This window comes from Humulus lupulus, chromosome 5 (genome assembly GCF_963169125.1).
Source record: "Humulus lupulus chromosome 5, drHumLupu1.1, whole genome shotgun sequence".
Taxonomy (NCBI): Eukaryota; Viridiplantae; Streptophyta; class Magnoliopsida; order Rosales; family Cannabaceae; genus Humulus; species Humulus lupulus.
Genome location: NC_084797.1, coordinates 231507312 through 231524971, shown reverse-complemented (window position 1 = coordinate 231524971; position 17660 = coordinate 231507312). Strand labels below are relative to the sequence as shown.

Below are 17660 nucleotides of genomic sequence, written 5' to 3'. Positions count from 1 at the left end.
GATACCTTCTCAAAAGTGCTGTCTTTTCTAGTCTTGCACCCCATTTTGTTTCAACTTTCAGTCACTTGACTTAAATTATTGATACAGCTGACTTGATTTTATTAGTTAGCTGCATTGCATACCTCAACAATTGAGAAAATGATTGAATTCGATCCATTTCCCTAACATTTACACCAGACCAGAGCATGCGCATTTTTGTCTTTTCCAGTCATTGGCAGCTATTTGGTTTTGGCTACAAGGATCAAAATGTTTTCAGAACATTTTGCCTACGTTTATTTCCAGGGTTTTAGTTCTGCTAAATCAAATCCTACGGTTAATAAGACTACACACCAAGAATATAAACTCTTGTTCTTCTTAAATTTTACCCAGGAACAATAGTTACTCAGACAGTGCACCTTGTGCAGATTTAAGCAAAATATTTTAAGCACACTAACAGGTCCTATATATACTTTTGACAAAACTACTCACAACTACAAAAGAAAATAAAGGAATCTCCATCAATAGTGTATTTTTCTCTTATCAAAATTCTCTATAATTTGGTTTCTAATAAAGCTTTACAAGATATAAGAAATCAAAATTGACTTACCTAATTAACCAGAAAGAATCATTTGAGCTTCTGAGATCGAACCTACTCCAGCATCATATGGGTTTGATGAGAAATAATAAGTCCCTTCATTATAGGTTACATTCTAAATGCACTACCTCGTGATATCTGATGTTGCTTCTTGAAGTTTCTTCTTAAATGAATTGAAACTACTCTGGCTCTTGTTGCTCCATTGAAACGAGGTACTTCGTTTCAAAAAATCTGATATAAAAGGTGATGTGGATGTTGAATCCTTTGATGGGTTATCCTCGTACTCTGCAGAAAAAGCAATGAACATCAAAAAATAATCAGCAGTTTGTACTTGGTGATCTAGTTAACATTACTTGCCCATTAAACTAACTGCAAACTTGTATTCAGAGCATAAACGAGTTTCTTTGTTTTTTCAGTCCTGGAAAATCAGAAAATGTGCTTACACTATTTTAGAGTCTCTCCAATACTGGTCTATTATTATTATATCTTTTTTGTCAATGAAGGGGTGCTCCAACCAGATAAGTCGACATGAAAGAGAAAGGCTACCATGATATCAATATGAGAAGAGAAAGGTCAAATCACCTGAGGACATTGGGAGATTATATTGTATCTTTAAAAATTTGGAGGCTTCTCTATCTTTCTTGTGGCATAAAATTCGCATTAATGTGTGAACATTAAGTATATTAGTACGATCATTATCATGAGATTCTAAGCCCATGGAGATCTGCTCGCTTGCAGTCATAAGCATTTGGACCACAGTTTCAGTCTGCAGAAATAATAGTCCATCACGCTGCTAGTTTAAGCCACTAATCAAGCCTACAAAGTTTTCAATCACAAGTCATCAAACCTGAACTGAGTATAAGCCCAGTAATCGCTCAGCAAACTTTGCTTCTTGCTCTACTAATGAACAATCAAGGCCTTCTCCATTAGCTACAAAGAGTTCCTACGAAGTTCAGCAACATTATCGTTTATCAGTTAAATATTTATCGACATACACATATAAGCATACATGTTCGAAATCACATAAAAGGTAGCAGTGTGACTTCTCTACAAACTCGTGTCAATAAAGTGGTTATCAAGGACCCATTATTCTAGGTCTTTCTACTGAACACAATATCTTTCACTCATGGAAATCCTAACAAAATGAAATTAAAATATTTCTTAGAGATAGTATTTAGGACACACGCAAAACTATCACCAATTTAGGAAGTTTTAGAAGTAACATGAATGCCAGGCTACAAAGGTACTTTTGTTCCGTGGTTCTTAACTCTCTAACAGTGTTAGCCCTGGGGAATCATATAATGTCCAAGGTTACCCTACTGTAAAGTCAAAGGAGATTTCAAAAGTTGCTATGATTTAAGTTCATACTTGCAAGCACATAAATGTTAGGGATATCCAGCATTTTAAAATTAAAAAATTAGACAGAAATTTGAGTCCTGATGTATTTATAGATCTTAGTTTGTTTCATTTCGTTCAAGTGACACCTGGAAGTATTCAATAACAATAGTGTGTCTAGATTTTCTGCTAGATGAAAAAGTTATAAGAACCTTCAACATGGCAAGGTCATCCTCCATCAATATAATATCTGAATCTGAAAATGCACGGGATGGACCTCCATCAAGCAACACTCGGACAAAGCCTTCCTGGATCACAAATAAATGCAAAGCTAAATCATTCGAAAAACAACCTCACAAAGCATAAGCTTCAAAGGATGAGATCATACCAGTGATGCCCGATATATGCTTAAAATCACGCAATCTCTCAAAGTATCATCAATTAAGCCACATACATGATCAAGGACCTACATTGCGCCTCTTAGATTAAAAACCCACCAAATCATTTGAATCAAAGGAAAAATGTAACCTTAATTAAACACATCCTTCTCATGTACTTGCAAATACAAGTACAACACTAAGCAAGATGTGGATGGGAAAATATATATATATATATATATTTGTCATCTTACAGTGTCAAGATGTGGAAGAACACTGTCCAAACGAGCATCTTCAACACTACCGCTATACAAAGAAGAGATAAAGCCATCCCTGAGATCCCAGAACACAACTCTTGGACCTGAACATTGAGTTTAACCAACATAACTTACGCTGAATGCTTTCATACCCATCCAAAACCAGACAGTTGACAATTATGTTTTCAGGATAGATAAGTTATTTGTTATTTAGTTGAATGTTGCACCAACACTGTTTCTAGATATGGAGATGTGAACAAATTTGGTAAGAATAGGAACCATTACACCACAAATTTGACTAACTTACCTATAAAGTCGCAAATTTTCTTGATACCATTCAATGAAGTATCTTTGATAATGTTAAAGGTATTGGCAAACAGTTCATCAACTTCTTCACAACTAGTAATTTCATGAGGCTCACTCTCATCTAAATCAAATAAAAAAAATCAGTTAAATATGTAAACATCAATTCAAAATTTAACTGTTAAGGGATTTTTCACTTTAAAACTGCAATGCTCATCATACAAAATCCACCATGGATGTATTGTATAAAAGGAAAGGAAAAAGAATGTCATTTCCATCTCATTCAACTAAACCACTTACCACAAAGTAGAAAATTGTTTCAGTTTATTTTTGTACATCCATCACTATTTGTTCATTTAAATAATGCCTCCGGATTACAATTTACAACCACTATAGAAAATATAGGTATGGACACAAGGGTTCATGAAAACCTGAAAATTGTCAAAGCTACAAGCATATATGCCCAAGAGATTTACAATTGCCTAAATAAGGCTAACAAGGTAATTTGCAGGAAAAATCTAAAGAGGCTTAACAAGGCTTTGGTTATCTCAATACTTTTTTGGAGAAGAAAATGAGTCCTTGGTGAACTAGGGATGAGAAAAGATACTTTTTTGGAGGAGAAGAAAGCGAATCCTTGGTGGACTAAGGATGAGGAAAGAGACCGCTACATACATTATGAAACTATTGATGAATAAAGCAAACCATCTCATATGTTGCCTGTCATAATTATGAGCCTAGATACCAGTTAAAGTTGTTACAGAAGAATTCCAAGAAACCAACAGCCCATTAAATGTGTAATTTTACAATAGAAACCATATATTTGGAAAGAGTCATAAACTCACCCCTTTTTCCATCATTAGGCTTTCTAACAAGCGCCCAGGATTTCCTAATGCCATCTTCAAGTATATGAATTTGTTTCTCAATATACTACAAAGGATAACAAATCAAATTACTCAATAATATTTAGGAAATGTAACCCAAAAACTTGTACTGCAGCTTATGCTCTGCATAAAACAGACAAAGTGGACAGAACACACCAGCTTTACCATTTTATCATAAATAATTGAAAATATGTGACTAACAATAATCCCATAACTCATTGAAAATTTATGCTAACTAAAGTTTAAATTTTCAACAGATCTGAAGAAAATCATCAGCAGCAAATTTTAAATTTCATTTCTATGAACAGAAACTGATGCTCAACCCAAGCCATTAGCAGGTGCTAGTCCTGATGAAACTTTTCTATCCATGACAAGAAGACAAAATTTGGAAAGAGTTGAAGCTTTGAATGATATATTATTGCAAGCAATTAAGTTACCTAGTTTAATCAAGAAAAAAGGCCTTATTATTTGAGAATGATGCACAAGAAATTAGGTTCTATCCTGAAGAGAGAAGTGATTGATAATATGATCTAAAATTTTAAAATAACAAATCAAATCAGAATTGGAAGGTTTATTTAGAATCAGTTTATATGAAAGGCACTTACTTTTAAAGTGTTTATTCTGACACAAAGTTTGGATACTGTCAAGTGATTCAGCTTGTTGATCAAATTGTCATCCAAAATAATAGCCTCCAGCAGCTTTTTTTTCATTATTGGTATAGACGTATCCTTGTAACGAGTCAAGGAAGGAGCTGATGGATATAAATGGTTCTTCTCAACTGTACAGTAACGGTACTGTGATCACTATCTTGTCCTTAACTAAGTGTTTAAACAAATAAAGACAGCATAATGATACTTTTGAATCAGTTACATTTTCTTATAGACGTAACATATGCTCTGAAGGAGAAAAAACGGGAAATTATAACGCAAAGAAAATGCATTCTATTAGACTATGGTGTCCCACATGGAATATGTGTAAGAATATTGAACTATTAATAAGAACTATTAATAAGAACATGTGTAACTCCACTAATCACCAATTGGTTTTTAGATGGAGCCTCATGATTCTTGTCATGGTATCAGAGCCAATTCCCTAGCGGTCATTCGATCCACACCGATCCAAAAGAGTGAGCCAAGCCGCACGAGATCCGCATAGTGCGAAAAGACACTTGAGATCCAAAAAAATAAGCGAACTGACAAAATGGGCCACTTGTGATCAGGTGATTCAAGATTGGTGAGCGAAAAATCGCCACCATCTTGAGGGGGGATATTAGACTATGGTGTCCCACATGGAATATGTGTAAGAATATTGAACTATTAATAAGAACTATTAATAAGAACATGTGTAACTCCACTAATCACCAATTGGTTTTTAGAAGGAGCCTCATGATTCTTGTCACATTCCAAAAAAACATAAAAGGATCCCCCAGAAAAAAAAATATATATATAAAAATAAATAAAGAGATCGCAGAAATAAGCTCCTTCACAAAACATGAGATATTAAGCAAGCAGCACTAACCACAATTAGCAACGCAACATCACAATGTTGGCCATAAAATAAAACTCAAAATGTTGACCGTATATTATCCCCTTTCTAAATTACATAAATACTAATTGGAAGCATGACGCACCGAACTGATTAAACATTTTCTCCAAATATGCACGCAACGTGTGGAAGCTGATGGATAGTAGAGCTTGTATATGTGTGATGTCCATTGGAAGGTTCAAACCAAAAAGTTGATCCACAGTCTGCAAGTCGAATTTAAAAGCAATGATAACAAACAAGGAAACAAAACTGGTCCTATATGTAATTTGAAAATCAATACGAGTTTAGCATAAAACATATTTTAAAAAATTAAAAACAAACACAAAGGATCATTCAAATTCGTTGTATTCATTATGCAGGCATTTTATTGTTAATATCTGTAATTAGGGGGGGAATTTTCTGAAAACTAGAGGCATTTTTTAAGGTGGAAGGGACAACATGACTACAAAGAGACCAACTAACTTAGTAACATCTATTCAAGTCATTTGCATGCAAGTCATCAAGCTAAGGACAATATCATGGGAAGCACCACGTACTCTTCTGTGGATTAAATTTAAGAAAGAATATATACCTCCTCTATGATTCTGAAAACTTCAACTATGGATGCTGCTTGTCTTTGCTGCAATGAAAGAGGCTCCCAACCCTGCACATTCACAAAATCAAAACTAGTTTGACTCTCAAACTACCCACACAACACATCAAGTAGGTCAAGACTCGTTTTCCCCTCAACCTTCCAATCACAACTGCACATTACTTTGTAACGATTAGCCATCATAATAGGAAATAAAAAATTTGTCCTAAAGTTATTATATTCCTCTACAAAAAATTTGACAAGAGAAGACAATTTTCAAAAGGATCTTTTTAAGTAACATCATCCAATTCGACATGGAACCAACCTCAAGATCAAATGCTCTCCCAGTCCATTCCAGAATACGTGAATGCTGAGCAATCACCCAATCAAGAATGAGAGGTTTAGCAACTTCTCCAATCTGCATTCTCATAAAGTCATAATCAATAAAGCAATTCCATGGTACAAAACATTAAGCACGTCAGTATCCATGTTAAATTTTTTTACTAGAATTTGTACCAAAGAATGGATTGCGTGCAATGAACACAGCACAGAAAGCCATCAAATTCCTTTGGAAAGCATTGTTACAAGACCTACTTAATTTAATTAGAAAGAACAAAAGGTCTTCCAGATTCATGTTGTTACTAAGGACGGCAGAAATTGCATAATAAATTTTGAGGAATGGTGCTAAGTACTAGAGTTCCTGAGAAACATACAATCCCAGATAGAAGTGACATGCACATTGTTACTGATCAAAGCAAGATATACCATTTTAAAACACACACACAAAAGAACTACAGGAAAATTTACATAAAATGCAATTATTGAAAGAAGAAAAAAAATAGTGTCTGGAATCGTATGTCAGAGTATTATTTTGTTATAATTATGATTAAAAGAGAGAAACTATGACTGACATATGAGGTGGGGTGAGGAAACAAAGATAGGACTAACAGAAATATAAATCATGCAGTCAAATGCACCAATGTAAATTTATATTACTGACTGGATAATGGTGCAGATCCTGATAACTTGCTCCTGAAGCAGTGTACAGCTTTGTTAAGTCATGATCCAACAAATCAGCAGCAGGAAGCACTGATTTAACATCTTCAGAGAGACATGAGACTCCGTCTAGATATATTTTCTACATATTAATACAACAAATTAATAATGATCGCACAGAGATAATTACTTCTTCAATATAGAAACTAACCAGTCTTTCTCCATAAATCTGATGTAATTGCATGGCAATAATCATCCCGGATTCAGGATACCAATGATGTAGTACAGGGTAGAACACATTCCTCTCTCTCTCAACAATTAACCTAAGTTCATTCGCAAGCAAACACAATGGATGTTTTCTCTTCATCTTTGACTCAAGATCTATGGTACTTGCTACCTAACAATAAAGATAGTGAAACATATTAACTTTACTTAACACTAGTAAAGAGACAACCAAAAGATAATAGTAAGAACCAGGAACAGTACTCACCCGCTTGTATGCAGCTTCAGTAGACCTCTCAACATATGACTTGATTCTTTTAACAGAAGCCTTGTTCGGAATATTCAATGATGTAAACTGCATGCATATAAATTTATCAGAAGCTAATATCCATGATAGGTTCTAAATATATGATTGCCAAAGAAATGAAAGAATATCTTTATTCCATAGTCAATGTGCATCCTACATCTCCATTTTCTTCTACATAAACCCATGGGGGGAGGGAGGAAGGGAAGCAAGCAAAGGAGGAGGAATATGAATGCCTCAGACTTGTCAGCAATACAGATTTGCAACTGTCAATAACACAACACCAGAATTGATTCCCTCAAAGAAGCTTTTTATTGATCACAGAAAAGTAGATACAATCACAGAGCTGTTCGAGAGGCTCTACCCTCCTATCTTCACCTTTCGAGAGGGTGAAACTCTCCACAAACTTCTCTATACAATTCTCTATCCTCAAAGAAAGACCTCCTCTCCTTAATATAGGCACTAGTTACAATTAATTAATGCCAACTAGGAGCCGATAACAAAAAGACAGCTCAGCCCCCTAATTACAGAATCTAAAAGAATGCCTCAAAGTCGGAAAGGGAGTGCCATTGAATGAGGACTTCTGTGGCAGTGGGGTCAGAGACTTTGGGACGCTGTTAGAGGACTGCTTCTGGCACAACACGAAGTTCCAACTCAGTGTTAAGCTGAGGGGGTATGGTCGGTGTTGACTGGTTGGTTCCGAGGGCACGCCTTAGCTGGGAAACATGAAAAATGTGGTGTATGGTGGCCTGATCGAGAAGCTGCAGTTTCTAAGCAACCTTGCCAACTCGCTCTAAAATAGGATAAGGGCCATAATACCGGGCGGAGAGCTTCTCGTTTGTACGGCGTGCAAGGGACTTCTGGTGGTATGGACGGAGCTTGAGGTACACCAGGTCTCCCACTTGAAACTCGAGGTGATGTCGCTGTGAAGCCGTATAACGCTGCATTTGTTGTTGAGCTCGTAATAAGTGCATTCGAAGGTCATCAAGGATAGCATCCCGAGCCTCAAGTAAGGAATCTATGGCAGAGACTACTGCTGTCCCCTTTTTGTAGGGAAGTAGAGGTGGTGGTTCGCGACCATATAATGCTTTGAAGGGGGAACTTTGGATAGCTGAATGGTATGACGTATTGTACCAAAATTTCGACCATGCTAACCATTTAGACCACTTTTTTGGGTTCTCATAGGTGAAACAACATAAATAGGTCTCCAAACACCTATTCAATACCTCGGATTGGTCGTCCGTTTGTGGATGGTATGCGGTGCTTCACTTGAGATGTGTGCCTTGTAATGTAAACAAATGACGCCAAAAATTGTTGAGGAAGATACGGTCTCGGTCTGTTATTATGGAGAGTGGCAATCCATGTAATCGCACTACTTCTTGCATGAATTGGTCAGCCACTGTGCTGGCTGTAAAAGGGTGACGAAGCTTCAAAAAATGAGCATACTTGGAAAGACGGTCAATTACGATCAATATAGTGTCCCAACCCGCAGAGTTAGGCAAGCCCTCAATGAAATCCATGGTGATCTCGTCCCAAACTTGAGCCGGTAATGGAATAGGTTGCAAAAGACCAGCGGGTGTGGTTGTCAAATATTTATTTTGCTGGCATGTAGTGCACCTTTGCACAAACTTAGCAATATCCTTCCGCATACCTTCCCAAAACAGTTCAGTCTGTACTCGTTTAAATGTCTTCAATTCACCGGAATGACCACCTATACGAGTAGTATGGAATTTGGCCATAATTTTCTGCAAAAGAGCTGATTTTTTTGGAATGACCAGCCTATTTTTATAGTGCAGTACCCCTTTTTCCAGAGTGAACCCGTGATGTGCAGTCCCTTGTTCCAAATCTGCTGTAATTTTGGCTAGTAATGGGTCGGCAGCTACTTCCTTGGCCAACTCAGGCCACAAAGTCCATTCAGCCGTCACTAATACATGTTGTAGGATACTTTCAGCTTGTCGGGAAAGAGCATCGGCCACTCGATTACTAGCTCCACTCTTGTATTCGATGTCAAAATTAAACCCCATTAGTTTAGACACCCACTTGTGATACTCAGAACCAATGACTCGCTGCTCAAGGAGGAACTTTAAGCTTTGTTGGTCAATCCTCACCAGAAATTTTCTACCCAAGAGATACGGCCTCCACTTAGCTACTACATAGACAATAGCCATTAATTCCTTCTCATATATCGACTTCTTTCGAGCTTGTAGACCCAAAGTGTGGCTGAAATATGCTATGGGTCTGTTATCTTGCAACAAAACAGCTCCTAACCCAAACCCGGATGCGTCGGTCTCTATAATAAATGGCTTAGAAAAATCGGGTAAAGTGAGTATGGAAACCGAAATCATAGCTTTTTTAAGGGCAGCAAAGGCATCTTCAGCTGCGGAATTCCATCTGAATTGGTCTTTTCGAAGCTGCATTGTCAACGGCTATGCTATCCTTGCATATTGGGCCACAAATTTTCGGTAATACCCTGTAAGGCCCAGAAATCCCCGTAACTGTTTGATGTTTCACGGTGTTGGCCACTCCGTCATTGCTTGTATTTTATCGGGGTCGGCTGCCACTCCTTGTTGAGAGATAATGTGACCCAAATATGTTATCCTCCTTTGTCCGAAGGCACACTTCTTCTTGTTAACAAACAGATTGTGAGTTGAGAGAACCTCAAAGACATTGTCTAAATGTAGTACGTGTTCTTCCTCGGTTTTGCTATAAATGAAGATGTCATCAAAGAAGACAAGAACAAACTTTCTGAGGTAAGGCCGAAACACATCATTCATTAATGACTGAAAAGTGGCGGGGGCATTGGTGAGGCCAAAGGGCATCACTAGAAACTCGTAGTGGTCATCATGAGTCCGAAATGCCGTCTTGTGGACATCTTCTTTATGGACAAGAATATGATGATAGCCAGATTTAAGAAATAGTTTAGAAAAAATGACCGCTCCATGTAACTCGTCTAATAATTCATCGATAATAGGGATAGGATACTTATCTGGAATCGTGGCGCGATTTAGGGCTCTATAATCGATGCAAAAGCGCCATGATCCATCCTTCTTCCTAACCAGTAGTACAAGACTTGAAAAGGGACTGTTACTGGATTGTATGTTGCCGCTGTCCAACATTTCTTTTATGAGCCTCTCAATTTCGGCCTTTTGGTAGTGAGGATACCTATAGGGCCGAACATTAACCGGGGGTGCATTGGGTTGGAGAATGATCTTGTCTTCGCGCTGCCGTGATGGTGGTAACCCCTCGGGTAGAGCAAAAATGGAATCGTGCTTCTGGATTATGTCTTGTAAATAATGGGGACACTCATCCGTAGGGGCTGGCTCCTTGGTGACCACTTTTAGTTCAACAAGGAACCCATTTTTCTCAGCTGGTAATGTCTTGTACATGGTTTTTAAGGAAACTAGGCTTCGGCCAAGGGAGGGGTCCCCTCGTATAGTGACGTGTTGGCTGCCTAGTTGAAAGGACATAGATTGGAGCTTTCAATCGGTGTGAGTCATGCCGAGGGTAGCTAGCCATTGAAAACCGAGTATTACATCTGCACTCCCTAACTTAAGTGGCAAGAAATCATCATAAACATCCACCTCTTGAAAATGGACATGAACCCCTTTGCATATGCCTTCATTCCTTGTAGACTCTCCATTTCCCATTGTAACCCCATATGTATCGGTGGCTGTGGTTGGTAGTTTTAAAAGGGAGACCAAATCTAGGGAGATAAAGTTGTGGGTGGCTCCAGGGTCGATTAAAATTACCACATCCTTATTGTCGATGTTCCTTCTTAATTTCATGGTATTATTGGAAGAAAGACCAGCCACTGACTGTTGGGATACCTCCACTTTAGTGCTGACTTCGGTTGAGTCTAATTCGAGGTTGGTATGGTCACTAGTGTTGCTGGAATTGTCGTGGTCAATTTGGTTGTCTTCTTCATCAGCCGACATGATTAGGACATTAATTTCCTTCTGTTTGCAGCGATGTCTCGGAGCCCATTTGTCATCACATCGAAAACACAGCCCCTTCTCCCTTTTCTGCTGCACTTGGGCCTCGGTAAGCCGCCTTACTTCTCCTTGCCGGCGGGGTGGGAAGTTCTTAGTTAGGGGCTGTCCAAGACTCGAGAAAGTCGTGCGTCCACTGCTGTAAAACTTAGCCCTCGAAGAGCCAGCAGTTCGCAATTTCTCCTCAATATCTTGGGCCATCTCCATAGCTTCATCAACGCTTCTTGGTCGGTGCACCCGCACTTCCGCCCGTAAAGAGGGTATCAAACCATTAAGGAAAGTGCTAAACTGTATTTCTGGGGATACATTGTCCAATGGAGCCAATAAACGAATAAAATTCTTCTTATAGTCAGCCATAGTCCCTTCTTGCCGTATAGATACAAATTGATCGTATAAGGAGCCGGTTTGGGTGTCGTGAAAATGTTTCAGCACTAACCTCTTCAACTCTTCCCAACTCATAATGGTCCTCTTTTTATTCTCATACTGATACCATAGCAGTGCATCCCCTGTGAAAGAAATGAAAGTCGCTTCTATTTTGTCAATTTCGTCATAATCGTAACAAGCAAAATATCATTCAGCCTGCATTATCCATCCGTCTGGATTTTCTCCATCAAACCCTGACGGTATTTCTTCATGCGTTTCTCATGACGGTAATTAGAGTAGGAGTGACTGCCACGTTCTTCCCTTCCTCCTGAGTACCGAGTACCTCGAAAGTCCCCTGTGGGTGTTATGTTCGCTGCTGCCGGAGGCACTTCTGGTCGGTTCCGTCCGTCTGTCGACTCGCGAACACCCCCTGGACTATTCTCCGTCGCATCGCCGATGGTGGCAGTCATTGTATGGACTAGTTCTGTTGGTTCTTGGTGGATTCTTGGACGGTCTTGGGCTTCCAATATCAATCTGAGCTGCTGCTGTTGTTGCTTCTGCTGTTCTAGAAACTGTAGCTGAAGTTGGCGCCCCAATTCTTGAATGGACTCCTTGACAGATGCCATTTCCATCTTCAAAGTGCCTACCTCTTCGTCAATGACCGTGTCTTGTTTCTCCATGGTTTTCTTGGGTCCCATGGCCTCCACGCTCGCCACACCAATTTGATAGAATCTTCTTAGTTAGTAATTTCTATCAATAACACAACACCAGAATTGATTCCCTCAAAGTAGCTTTTTATTGATCACAGAAAAGTAGATACAATCACAGAGCTGTTCGAGAGGCTCTACTCTCCTATCTTCACCTTTCGAGAGGGTGAAACTCTCCACAAACTTCTCTATACAATTCTCTATCCTCAAAGAAAGACCTCCTCTCCTTAATATAGGCACTAGTTACAATTAATTAATGCCAACTAGGAGCCTATAACAAAAAGACAGCTCAGCCCCCTAATTACAGAATCTAAAAGAATACAAAAAAAAACTCAAAATAACAGCCACATTTTATGTTCAGGCCCTCCTCTTATAAACTAACAGAGGAGGTCTATCAGCATCTGAGCAAGTCAAAGTTTAGGCATGGGGATACATGAACGAACACTTTTTTTTCTTTTCGAGCTCTATCAAACGAGATTATGGATTAAGATGTACGTTAACCATAATATGGATTGAAAACAGTGAAGACTGCAAAAAGGCTAACCTTGATCTCACCATAATGATCAGAAGTTGGAATTCCAAGTATTACAGCCAAGCTCACAACCCTCTTAAAATTACCAAGTTGCTGAAATGGCAATCTCATAATTAGAAAGTTAACAGTGGGATTTTGAGAAACATTATACGGAAACAACCACGTAAATAGAATAATTAAAGCAATTTTATAATACCAACTAACCTGTCTGAAATGAAGATGATAGTCTTGCAATTTACTATCACACCAAGTGCCTATCGTGAAGAAAATAGCCTGTATCAAACTTAACTTTACTTCCTTGCGACCAGATTGCCTAGAGCACAATAAGCTTTCTATATAATTTCTCTCCTTATCATCCTCTTTGACTGATGCAACTTTCTGCAGCTCAAGAGTTGCATGTTCTAAGAGCTTAGCCTCGTCTGTTTGAGCAAACTGCAAATGGGGAGTATGCATTAGAAGATGATTACCAACAGGACTGGAACATTCTTTTGGAAGGTAGAAAATTGAACATATAATCCATTGCCCTCTTGTAAAATATTACCAGGCTGTACTTTTTCCTCAATCTTACAATCTACATCTTCAAGACTGGATACAATATAGCAGAAATATCATTTTCTTTACATGATCAAGCAAGTAAATTGCCTCAGCTGCTCTTTCATGATTTTCACCAGCTACCAATTATGAATTAATGACTTTAGTGATCCCCTAAGAAGAAGACCAATATAAATTTGAACTTCTCACAGAAGCACGATAAAATGGGAAAAAATATCAACTTTTAATTAGAATATCTCCACGAGGAAATTTGATCATTCAGTCAGCTCCAATATTACCAGTGCACCGAAAAAATGTTTATATGCTGTGTTACTGAAAGCTGACTTTTGTGCACACAAGCCTTAAAAAATGCAAATATTACCATAACTTAGGTTTGAAGAATTCAATTTAACAGTTATATCAACAAGCATGTTCCGTGTATAAAATGTTTACCTGTAAGAAAAGGACCCATCCAAATATGACATTATGAATTTTCTGAGTGATGCCCAATGTAGACCAAGTCAATTTGATAAGTGTCAGGATTTCATCAGCTTCCTAATAAAAAGGTGAAGTACATAAATTGAGCTTCACGCAAACACAATATCAATGTATCACTTGTCAAAGATTCTCGATTCCCCATCATGAAGCACATACCTCTATGAGCTGGCCTTCGTCAAGAATATCAAACACACTTAAGAGTAGTTTCTCATACAATCTAACATTCAAGTGATATCCAGCAGTCCAATAGCAGGTTTCACTTTCAATGCCAAATTGTCCAGGCAGAGATGATAACTTTAAAGCTACATGTTTGATAGTTGTTAGAACCTCAACACGTTCTGAAGGAGACATTGTCGTGTCCCACTCCTGGAACAAGCAAATTGGTCATCAATTGCAGATAAATTAATAAAAAAGTAAGAAATTTTGTATTTTAGGCAGACATAATTCTTTCAAATAGTTACAAGGATATACCTCAGCATTCCTGATCCTTGCAAGTGAACATTTGATGGTTAGGTGGTCAGCTGCAGCAAGATTGGCAGAATTGAGGAGAAGTTCTTCCAAGATACCAGCCTAAAAGAGTGGTTGTGAAAATTATGTTAATCATTTTCTATGCCAACAACATCACGTGCAAGGTGTCTAATTGCTTAGAAAAACTCAAAGAAATTAAAATTAATATTCTTGTCTTAGGGAAGACCATGAACATGAAATTAAAAAGAAAAAAAATAGTAATATTACCTGTCTACTCTTCCATTGCAAATAAGACTTCTCATGCAAAAAATCAGACTTGAAAGTGCTATTTAAAAGACCCAGTGAAATTTGAGGAATGTCAGTTTTCCCACAGGTTCCCCTTGTTAATTGCAACCTACGCCTGATGCAAACATCCATTGCTTCTGAAATCTACCAAAGACAAAACAATGCACGTGTAAATTTTTATCATAAAACAGAAAGATAGATCTAATAGCAATATCCCTCAAGAAGTATAATGAACTAATGAAAAGCGTGCCCGAACCCACAAACAAAAATAATTTTGGAGGCTATTAATTCTGATGTGTACATAAATTTAAAATTCCTTATTTCTTCTTTCTCACAGTCACACTATATGAAAGGGAAAAAAAAGGAAGAACAACTTTTAAGAGAAATAGAAAATAAAATTGCTCAATCTAAAAACAATATTTGGCAATGAAACTTGATTCAATATGCTTTGTTGAAATAGTTTTTTTAATGAATAAAATAACTACGGCATGCCAAGGCAGCATTATGCAAGTGTATGAAAACAACACAAAGAAAGAGGAGACAGCAACTTGCCTGCATCTGTAAGCGGAAGGTGCGGATGAGCTGTGAGTGTCTGTCAAGACATTGAGGCTGGGTGTGTGCTTTGTCCTTCTTATTCTTCAACCCTAACAAAAACTTCCCATTCTTTTCTTTCTTTTTAGGCTCAACTTTATGTACCTCTACCCTACACAGAGAGCAGGTATAAGGGAATAAAAAGAGCAAAATAAATACACTGATACCAAGCGACAGAGACAGCAAACTTAGAGAGAGTTACTACCCAGAAGATGAGATTGATGCAAGCAATATTTCATATGCTGATTCCCGCAAGTCATCATCAGACAATCCTTCAAGAATCCCAAAGCTATGCGTCAGATTACTTTAAAGATGAAAGACCAGTGATACAGATACAAATTTCATCTTTTGCAAATATTTTTATATATGTCGCTCACTATTGAAACATAAAATTTTCATTGGAAAATGATGAAACTACCAATAATTAAACACAAAAGGACCTATACCCGTACTCAGATTAGGCAATCCTAATGGAGGAATTTTCACATTTTCTGCAGTCTTTGGTTGCATATTTGTTGTTACTTTATAATCATGCCCAACTGTCCCATTGTACTTTCCATTTGAAGAATCCATCTCTTTAGTAGAACATGAATCTTTTTCAACAGTTACAGGAGGAGGTGCACGCAGAGGAGGCAATCCGGCCAATTCTGGGTTGGTAAGTAGGAAATAGGAACTCCCTGATTGAGAATATATCTGTAGAAAAAATGCAGCATGATTAAAACTAAATTTAACACAAGATAATCAAAGGGCTACAAACTTAAAAAACAAATATTTAATGCTTCTTGGACCATCACTCGGCTATAATTGAAATTTTCAAACGCTTTAAAAGTCCCCATAATCCTTTCACAAGGCTAATGCTCCACATTCCTCATCCTCACTACCTGATTTTCATATCAAATTTAGTTGCATTCTCTTTGCTATATCTCCTTACAGGCGCGAGAGAACACATCAACAAAACAAAGAGATTGGGAAGCTTACCATGGATGGATGATTGAGCTCATCCAACTTTTTCTTTCTTGCTTCAGAAACATCAACCACACTACCTGATATACAGAAACGACAGTAGCAATTCAAGCTATATAACCAAATTCAGTACGAAAATTACAGAAATTCACTAATCCAATTTTAAAGCAAATTAACAAGTGTTCCAATTAGTCTCAAACTCAGGTAACTTCATCAAACCAACGAAACAGAGCTAAAAGAACCAAAAAAAAAAAACCAACAAAAAGCACTAAAACTCCAAAATTCGGACAAAAAATTAACAGTGGAACGAACAAACAGTCTCGATTCAGCTCAGCTCAGTAAGTTTAGTCAGATACAGCTCATTAAATTTTCTCGGTGACCAAACAGAAATGAAACGGGAAAGAACTTACCGGAGATGAGGCAATCGATGACGTAATCTACACTAAGATTGTCAAAATCGATGTCCGAAAGGAAAGTAGCTGTGGTGGCGCCGGAAGACGACGACAAGAGAAACTCCAAGAGCTTCCGACGGTCGCTTCGGTATCTCTGTAAAACGGAAGCCTCCTCCATGATCGTTTCGTACTACTTATTCTTCATCACCATTCTCTTCTTCTTTTTTTCTTCAATTTCAAAACTCAGGACAGAGTCCACTTCGTTCGTTCGAGGAGCGCCAAAGAGAAAATATACATACAGTAAATACCAAAAAGAAATGGGAGGAGAAGCAAATGATTTGCGAACTATTTACCTTTTCGGTTTTAGTCCCTAATTTAACTTTTTATTGTGATTTTGCCCCGTAAAAGTATAATAATTTATTTATGCATACACGGTTTGGCAGGCGTGTTCAACGCAGATATGTATCAGCTATTTTGAATGACTGACTTACTTTTTGTCCCATCCACTAAAAAGTTGACAAGTAAGCAAATAAAGCAATCTCTCCGTTAAAGTGGTGGGTTTCTGTCAAAATTCAAAGTGGATATAATATAGTTTTAGGAGAGTTTCCGTCAAAATCAAATTCCGTTAGTGTGATATAAGTCCAAAAGTAAAGACAAGATTATTGCTTTTGGAAATCTTTGACGGCAAAACACCTTAGTTTTAGGTGATGGTCTTAAAGAAAAAACTAATATTTAATTGATCTGATTGTCAAGTGTAAATTAGAACTCATTTGTCAACATATTATAAAACTAAATATATAAAGTAAATTAATTTTAAAACCAACATTAGTTATTAGTTTTTAAAGGTTTAATACTATTTTAAGTCATGTTTTCTTTTAATATCAACTTGATTTAAATAATTACAATATTATTCATTATTTTGTAAAAAAATGTAAAATAGTATATCAAGTCAAATTTGAACAACAAAAAATTTAAA

The 17660-nt window shown here is 37.4% G+C and overlaps 1 protein-coding gene across 4 annotated transcripts; it reads right to left on the bottom strand.

The window, feature by feature from the left end:
* Nucleotides 1-334: 334 nt before the first annotated feature.
* Nucleotides 335-16992, bottom strand: LOC133778352 (protein unc-13 homolog). 4 transcript variants are annotated; one of them, XM_062218241.1, is made up of 26 exons: nt 16703-16992; nt 16308-16372; nt 15776-16022; nt 15535-15601; nt 15291-15441; nt 14721-14882; nt 14457-14555; nt 14142-14351; nt 13941-14042; nt 13161-13388; nt 12969-13049; nt 7330-7416; nt 7051-7236; nt 6844-6981; nt 6169-6261; nt 5844-5915; nt 5358-5475; nt 4333-4505; nt 3689-3773; nt 2851-2970; nt 2541-2647; nt 2298-2375; nt 2122-2217; nt 1422-1517; nt 1157-1340; nt 335-859 (listed from the first exon to the last, which is right to left on the bottom strand). In XM_062218241.1, exons 1-26 carry the CDS (start codon nt 16860-16862, stop codon nt 699-701), a joined length of 3366 nt encoding a protein of 1121 aa, XP_062074225.1. In that variant the 5' UTR covers nt 16863-16992; the 3' UTR covers nt 335-698. The 4 variants fall into 4 exon arrangements, with proteins under 4 accessions (XP_062074225.1, XP_062074226.1, XP_062074227.1 ...); XM_062218242.1 differs by having other exon boundaries at nt 15782-16022; XM_062218243.1 differs by lacking the exons at nt 16308-16372; nt 16703-16992 and having other exon boundaries at nt 15291-15436; nt 15776-16007.
* Between the last annotated feature and the right edge of the window lie 668 nt (nt 16993-17660).

Coding starts and splice junctions, on each gene's coding strand:
- LOC133778352 (XM_062218241.1), bottom strand. CDS start 16,862: ATGGAGGAGGCTTCCGTTTTACAGAGATACCGAAGCGACCGTCGGAAG. Junction 7,237..7,329: donor CTGAAGCTGCATACAAGCGG/GTGAGTACTGTT, acceptor CTTTATTGTTAG/GTAGCAAGTACCATAGATCT. Junction 1,518..2,121: donor ATGACCTTGCCATGTTGAAG/GTTCTTATAACT, acceptor TGAACTTCGTAG/GAACTCTTTGTAGCTAATGG.